Raw genomic sequence first — 7,926 nt, forward strand, 5'->3', positions numbered from 1 at the left:
CCTTGAGACTACCCGTGTCTTTTCTTTTGTCCAGCCTTCTCTAAGGTCTCTATGGACAGCTGAGTTTTACTCTTAGAGAAGCCACCCTTCGGGTAATGTTTCAGGTGTGTGTGTGTGTGTGTGTGTGTGTGTGTGTGTGTGTGTGTGTGTGTGCCACATACTCAGAGACAGGTGGCTGTAGTTCCCAAGCCGGGAGCCAGTCCATGTCCTCAAGAATTCCAGAGACAAGCACCCTGTCCTCTAACTGCCTAGCTACCAATCAGCTCCTGACTCAATGCCCAGCACTAGTTATCGAGACAGAGCCACAACCAGAGGGACCCTGAGTGCAGCATGGTCCTGCTGTGTACTGGCTCCTGTAGACTTTTAGAAACCCTCTCCACCCTGCTTCTTACACAGGCAGTGCCTGTGGCCAGCATCTGGCACGTGGGGGCACATGCAGCTCCAAACTTGTCCTCTGACGACTGGCTGCAGGACTGGAAGGTCTTGGGCTCTGGGCAGGATGCTGCAGGGAAGAAGCAGACAGGTCAGGTGGACTGGGGACACGAGGTGGTGCAGGGGCTTCTTTTTTTTTTTTTTTTTTTTTTTTTTTGGAGCTGGGGACCGAAGCAGGGGCTTCTTTACGGGGTCTCATGGTCATCCCCTGGTATATACTTACCAAAGAACATCTCTGCTTGCCGTGGACAGCTCAGACGCCCATTGATGCAGTAGCTATAAGAGAGAGGCAGGGGGAGCTGGAGAGATGGCTCAGTGGTTAAGAGCAATGACTGCTCTTCCAGAGGTCCTGAGTTCAATTCCCAGCAACCACATGGTGGCTCACAACCATCTGTAATGAGATCTGATGCCCTCTTCTGGTGTGTCTGAAGGTAGCTACAGTGTACTTATATATGATAAATAAATAAATCTTAAAAAAAAAAAAGAGGGGCAGGGACACATGAGCACACACGCACAGGCCCTTCCCTCACCAGACCTTTCCCAGTCCTTCCCTTCATACCATATGACCCCGTTGATCATGGTTGACTGATCAGCCTGGACAAACTTGTGGCTGTCCAGCAGACAGGGACACTGGGTTTTGTGCACACATTCTGCCTTGTGGTTCAGGTAGGTGCCCTCAGGACAGTTGCAGCCATCCACCGGCACAGGACTCTCGTGACACTCTGTCTCACGGTCCGACAGAGACAGGCAGGTACGGTCACAGGCCTTGCTATCATAGCTGAATGTACGGTTGCCAGAGCACGGCACAGCTGTGGGAATGGAGGGGTCAGGTTCTCGGGACAGGAAGCGGTGTGAGGAGAGGGTCTGGGGCTTGGGGATGTGGTGATGCAGGCAGAGGAATGGCTGAGCGGAGATTAAGGCCCTAGAACCCCTCAGGCTGACCATGAGGCCCTGTTGTGGTCTAGGCTCACATCACTGCTATGCCTGCGACCCTGCCTCTTCTGACCCCTCCCTCCACTCTCTCGTCACAGTCAGCACTCACTGCAGTTGTCCACACTGTTCCTCCAGCCCCAGAGCAGGACGCCACGGGAGGAGCAGGCATGGGCATAGGCCCCCAGCGCAGAACAGATGTGAGGGAAGGTCTCCTCATAGTTGCAGGCCTGGTACACACATCTCTGTGGGGAGAGGACATCTAGGCATCTAGGACTGCATCCGCTGCTACCATCTCCCCTCGTCTCCTCAAGTGCCCACTGCACCCACCTTGTAGAAGGGCTGGGGGTTCACCACATTGTGGCACTTCTCAAACACACTGCCTTTCTTCAGCAGCATGGAACAGTGGGTCTCTGCACACACCTCTGGAGGCAACAGATATAGTCGTGGGTATCCCGTTCCCATCCCAACGGGCTTAGATGGCTGAAGGTGGGGGTGCAGGAAACTCACTGTTGAGCTGGCTCATGGAGCAGGGGTCCGTCTCACGCTCTAGGGCAGCTGGACAGTTCCCCGCACGCCAGGAATCCACAAAGAGTGAGGCAGTGCCTTCGTCAATACCCATGCTGGTTGTGAAGTCATCTGTCGTGTCTCCGTTGAAATTTCCGCAGAGCCCTTCGTGGGCGGGATTTGTGAGCAACTGAGTCCTGATCCTCCCATCCAGTCCTCCATATACCCAAAGCACTCCCCCTGCATCTGTGCCCTTTATTATCACTGGCCTTATATGGCTGGAACTACAGATTCCCTGGATTTGGAGAGCCAGTATAAGATACTCGTGGGTCCCCTCTGCATCTAACTGCAGCGGGGAGGAGACAGCCAGGCTGACTCGGAGAGTGACCAGCAGGACAGTGCTCACCTCTGGTCTGGCCTTTGAACTGGGGCCCGACTGTGATGTACGCCTGGAAGACAGGCTGCATCTGGAACATAATTTGTAGCCCGAAGGTGGTAGCCATCTGGAGGTGGGTAGATGTCTGCCTGAAGATGGTGATGTTGTCTGCAAGATTTCAGGGCTAAGAAGGCCGTCCCTGCTGCCGTGCTCCAAAGACATGGCAACAACAAAGTCCCCAGTGCTGGCCCCAGAAGGACTTACGTGTCTTGTATGGCAGCAATTTGGTGTCCCCGTTGTTGGTGATCACTTCATCCTCTGAGATGACAATTTTGTCCTGGAGAGACGGAGGAGTGGGAATAGGAAGTAAGAGAAGCAGGAGCCAGATGCTGGCCTTCAGAGAGTGGGACATAGCACGTGCTTGACAGAGCAGGCAGCCTTACCTTCTTGGACAGGTAGATGATGGACTCTAAGGAGGTCTCTGAGTGCGAGTAACCCGACTTGTCATACACAGCCATGAGGGTGCCTTCATTGGGAAGCTGTGGGCTCTGGGAAGGGGAACAGGTCAGACATGGATGGACTGTTCCCTTTCCCCCAGCCTTAGGGCTCCTCCTACCTGGAGAAGAGTGTAGGTACAGGTGCCATGGAAACGGTAGGGTCTGGCGTCGAATGTTGTGACAAAGGAACCACCTTCTAGGGAGCAGTGGCCAGGACACGGCTGCTTTGTACAGGTCCAGTGGCCCATGGTACACTGGCTGCAGGTGGATATTGGGGTCATCCCCAGGGGATTGTGAGGCCCAGGGTGAACAGCATCCCTCCCTGGGTCCCATGCTAGCAGAACTTCTTTTCCATACTCACCAGGTTTGGCAAGCTGTCCTTGTGATCTCCCCCGGGCCATAGACCATACCATTGAGCATGCAAGGGCACTGGTTGACTGGCACACAGGAGTGGTTTCCAGATATATCGTCAAGCAGTGTACCTAAGGGCATGGGCTCCGTGGGACAGATGTTCCTGAGGCAGCCTATCACTGTGGAGACTCGTCCTCAGCTGGCTGTCCATCTGTCCCAGGCTCTGCCCTCCTTCATCCCTGCCAGCCTTGGGGAAGGTGCTTTGAATGACTCAAAGCCCACCTCTGCTCCCCACTGCTCACTCTGCATGGAGCCCTTGGTGTACTGGAAGTTTTGGGATCCGTAGATGAGGCCTGGACCCGGGACTCAGATATAGAGTGTCGAGGCCAAGCTGGAGCAGAGAGTGAGTTTTGGGGAAAGTGGGTGCTCATATATATCCTCACCATGGGGGCAGAAGCAGCCGAAGGTGCAGAAGCTGGAGCAGCTGTGCTGTGGGTTGGAGCAAGTCTTGACGCAGACCTCACCACACTCCTGGTACACTTGGTTGGCCGGGCACTGGCTCATGGCTGCAGGCAACAGGCATGGGATCTGGTAAGGAGATCTCACCTGCCTTCCTGAGTTCCTACTTTATTTTTGCTTAGTTTCTGCCCTTCTCAAAACTGTTTTCCCTTTCATCCTGCCTGAACTCACGGCAGAGGCTGGGGGTCCTCCAGTTTCGGACAGGCTGGCCAGCCATGCTGCATCGGCGGGAGTACTCAGACAGTGTGGCGCAGCTGCAGTTGGGCTGGCCTGGCTGGGCACAGTCAGCCATGTCTTCCTGGCAGCTCAACATCAGTGTCTCCTTTGGCACGTCACACCCAGGGGACACCAGGGTCAGTAACTGGTTGCAGATATGTGCCTGAATAGAGAGCCACTCAAGGTCATACGGGCGAGGCCACGTCTTGTATCATACCCAGGGCTTCAGTCATGGAGGTGGCATTGGTCCCAGAGACCCTACACAGCCCCCTTGTGTCTGCCACATTCTGGACCTGGGTTATGGGCCACCTCACATACGTATCTGGTCTTCAGGATGCTGGGACTGGGGATAGCTTCATGGGCACAGATCTCATTGGGGTCATCTAGCTTCTGAAGTGTAGCGTACTTATGGGGTTCCAGAAGTTTGCCTAGGGACACAGGACAGAGATCAGTGTGTGGGACTAACTACTAAGAGGCCTGGAGCCTGACCACCCACCCTGACCCAGCTTACCATCCTCACTGAGAAATTCATTGTCTATCTTTCCATCAAAGTTCCCACACAGTCCACATAGCTTGCCCATGTACTTCTTCTCTACCAGGACCTGTGGGGTGATACCGTTGGTTCCTGTAGGAATGCATAAGGAGTTCCCCACCCCGGCTGGAGAACCCTTAGACTCTTCAAGGTTCCAGGCACTCCCACCTCACCACCCTGCCCTTCCTGGGAGCAGAGCGTGAGGTTTCTTCCCTGACTGGATCCTTCTCCTTTTCAAATAGGGAAACTGAGCTGCTATCTAAGCTCAGGTCCTCTTGGTTGCTGGCCAGCAGTCAACTGTCCAGCTGTCCCGCTAGTCGGGGCTCCTGGAACTCACTTCGAGGAGGGCCCCTCCTGAATGCTGTCTGTCAGCTCGTGAATCTCACCATAAGGTGGGCGTCTGGACCCCACATGATGACTAGCTCCAGCTCCAGCTGCTTGGCCACCAGCTGCACGCTCTGGCCGTATGGTGTGATCTGGAGGCCATTGCTGGTGTAGGGCAGGCTAACAACCCTGTGGGTAAGACAAGTTAGCAGCTGTTCTTTCTGTCCCCCCGACCCCGGCTGCCCTACTCAGCTTACCCAATGTCCCTGACAGAGATGGTTTCTTTGTTCACAGTAACCACAGAGGCTCCCAGTTCTATGATGATCCGGGAGATGTTCCCATCCCCATCTCTCCGCAACTGGATGCTAAAGGTGGTGGGCAAGTCATCCCCGCAGGTGGCCGTAAAGACATAATTACACATCCCTTTGAAATTATACTGATGGCCATCAAAGGTGGAAAAGTGGCCAGCTCCCCACATGGAGCACCAACCCTTTTCTGGAGCTGCGGGGAATAAAAAGATACACTCACTCTCAGTCCCATTTCCCGTGTCTAGGCAGGGCATGTCTGGGGCAGCCCGGTCCAGAGGCTGTGGCCCTAGAGAGCCCACCCTAGCCCCAGTCCCACATGCCCACCCAGCTGTGGCCTGGCCTCTGCCTTCTCTCTAGGCCTTACAGGATTGCAGGTTATCCTCGGAGTCGGAGTCTGTGGCATCTCCAGTCCGGGCACCTGTAAGGCAGGAAGCTACAACTCAGCATCCCCCACACAGCTCCTATCGAGGCTCTGATCAGGGCAGGCGGGGCCAGCGGACATAGAGGTCACAGTTCCCGAATACCCCTCCCCCAGTTAGCACCTTGGATGAGAACTCTTGGCTAACGCCTGAGCTGAAGCTTGTATTATGGATCTTTCTTGTGGAAACCCAAACTACAGCACCGCCAGGGCCTGCACGCTGTGCGTGTGTGCAGGTGCGTGTTCAGGTGCGTGTGCAGGTGCGTATGCATGCATGCGAGTGTGCACGTGTGTGTTCGTGTGTGTGCATATGTGTTTGTGTGCACGTGTGTGTATGCGTACATGCGTGTGTATGTGTGCATGTGTGTGCGTGTGTGTGTGCGCGCGCGCGCGCGCGTGTGTGTGTGTGTGTGTGTGTGTGTGTGTGTGTGTGTGTGTTTTGAGATGTGGCAGCTCCCTCCTTCCTGCACCCTGGACCACTGGGCTTCTGGTACTCTGGTCAATAGGGATGCAGATGCTGATGGCTCTCGTGTGTCTTTGGATGTTTCAGCTTCCAGGGACTTAGGCTGGCAAAGGAGGTGGTATCCAGATCTGTATGGCTGGGACTGTTATCTCAAGCTGTTCCACCACACTATCATCCTTGATGGGTTTGTCCTCTGAGCCCCAGCCTGGTGAATGCCCGTGCATCACCTCAGGACCCAGCAGGCGGTGGGAACGGAAGATCTAAAGTGATGTCTAGGGAAGTCAGGAGCATCTGCCTCTGTCGAGCGATCCTTGAGGGTATGGAGAATGGGCAGCCTCCCTGGGCAACAGCCTCTGTAGCTCAGGTTTCTCTCTCTTCCAGACAGTACGGAGACACTGGCCATTCTATGTGATGTGAATGGCATAGACCCAGCTCCTGTCCTCTTGACCCCAGACTTGGGTCTGGCTCTATCCCTCCCCCTTTTGTCTATTGTGCTCTAAGGGGCTCCTGTCCCCTGTCTCCCTCTCCTGACAAGTCTTCCCTCTCTCTGACCCCAGCCTAATGGGCCTGGCGTCCCTGTTTTAGTCTGAGTTGGCCTCTAACTGAGGTCCTTCTGAAGATATCCAGGAGACCACCAGCACCACTGCCCCTCCTGCTGGGACCACCTGCAGCTCAGCCATTGCCAATGGGGACTCCTGGGCTTGTTGAGTGGCCTCTCCTGTCTCCAGTTAACCCGACTCCCTCAGGCATCTGTCTCCTTCCCAGCTTCTGTAGCCTCAGGCCCCACCTGAGTCTGACCTCATACTCTTCACTTCCGCCCTCCGGCTAGGGTGCACAGAGGTGATGCTCAAACACTGTTATAGGAGCAGCCCAACACAGTTCCCCAGACTTCAGCCTTGGTTCCCGCTAGGCCTTTCCTAGTAGGCCCTCCCTTGGCTTACTCTCCTATCCTGGCTATAGGCCCAGGGGACCTGGTTCCAGGCTCCCCCTTCTATTCCTGCCAGGCATGCTGAGTAAGGGGCAAGGCAGGGTCCACGGTGACCTGGTAGGACCCATAGACGTTGCTTTATGACTTTCAGGACTATTTTTGGTGTGAACAGCTGGCCCTATGCAGTGGGGAGGAGATTGCTGGAGAGAGGAGCAGAGTAGCCTGATGGGAGGCGCATCACATTTTTCCAAATCTGAGACCCACCTAGCACCCTTGCCCAAAGGCTGGGTCTACTCTAAGGGTGGGTGTTATATGGTCCATCTCCCTAGGGGAAGTCCCTGATAGCTCCAATTGGCATACAGAGCTGTGGGCTGCGGTGACACAAGATGTCTTCCTACGACGTATGCAGAAGGGGAAGTTGAGACCTGGAGCCAGTCCTACAGTTCTGTTAGTGAGCGAGGTGAAGAATAGTGGAACCTGAATTCTGCCCGGGAACTTTGGGTCCAGCACCAAAGACTTTGTTGGGGTGATACACTTGCCTGCCCCCACATACCTCAGCCTCTCCAAGAGCTCCCAGGGCCAGAGCCAATGGGGAGAGAAAAGGAGTATCATGTCTGTCCTATTGCTAACTGTCACCAAAACTGCTGAGACTGTGCAAGAGGGACCCCCATTCTAGTTCAGGTTTGAGCCCATTCCTTTCCTGGCTACCATACCCAGCTCACAGGAGGTGAACAGGTTTGAGCATTTCGCTGGGCCCCTCCTACCTCCCATTCATCAGTGTTCATTAATATGGCCAGCCTGCCTTAGGCAGTCAATGAGACAAGAAGACCTGAGAACTTCCCCATGCACAGGGACCTATGGAAGGCATTGGGTATTCAGACCACCCTGGGCACTGGTCACTGCCTACTCACCATTGATTAGGGGTCCCCTGAAGAGCAGCAACAGCAGCAGGTGTCCGACCCTGAGCATGGTGGCGCTCTTGGAGCAGAGAGGTGACCACCAGCCCTGGTCTCCTGCTGGACGCTCAGGCAGTCTTGCTGCTGCCTCTGCTGTGATTGAGCGTCTAGCTCTCCCAAGCCTATATAGGGGTGGGGTGCCCTCCCCCTACCGCACCCACGTGTGCCC

The 7,926-nt window shown here is 55.1% G+C and overlaps 1 protein-coding gene across 1 annotated transcript in view; it reads right to left on the bottom strand.

Annotated features, from left to right (window-relative positions):
- Positions 1 to 7,854, bottom strand: part of Muc6 (mucin 6, oligomeric mucus/gel-forming) — a gene marked incomplete in the record, with an annotated part of 28,133 nt that extends 20,279 nt beyond the window's left edge. Inside the window, 19 exon segments of the mRNA NM_001446951.1 lie at positions 393 to 502; positions 656 to 708; positions 992 to 1,241; positions 1,475 to 1,607; positions 1,693 to 1,787; positions 1,873 to 2,034; positions 2,276 to 2,413; positions 2,510 to 2,582; positions 2,689 to 2,793; positions 2,862 to 3,000; positions 3,104 to 3,224; positions 3,537 to 3,659; positions 3,784 to 3,991; positions 4,147 to 4,256; positions 4,340 to 4,430; positions 4,747 to 4,873; positions 4,942 to 5,185; positions 5,357 to 5,413; positions 7,713 to 7,854. Coding sequence (NP_001433880.1) covers positions 393 to 502; positions 656 to 708; positions 992 to 1,241; positions 1,475 to 1,607; positions 1,693 to 1,787; positions 1,873 to 2,034; positions 2,276 to 2,413; positions 2,510 to 2,582; positions 2,689 to 2,793; positions 2,862 to 3,000; positions 3,104 to 3,224; positions 3,537 to 3,659; positions 3,784 to 3,991; positions 4,147 to 4,256; positions 4,340 to 4,430; positions 4,747 to 4,873; positions 4,942 to 5,185; positions 5,357 to 5,413; positions 7,713 to 7,770 — 2,397 coding nt within the window.
- Positions 7,855 to 7,926: the final 72 nt, after the last annotated feature.

The sequence above is a fragment of the Rattus norvegicus genome, chromosome 1 (genome assembly GCF_021556685.1).
Source record: "Rattus norvegicus strain SHRSP/BbbUtx chromosome 1, alternate assembly SHRSP_T2T, whole genome shotgun sequence".
In the NCBI taxonomy this organism is placed as follows: Eukaryota; Metazoa; Chordata; class Mammalia; order Rodentia; family Muridae; genus Rattus; species Rattus norvegicus.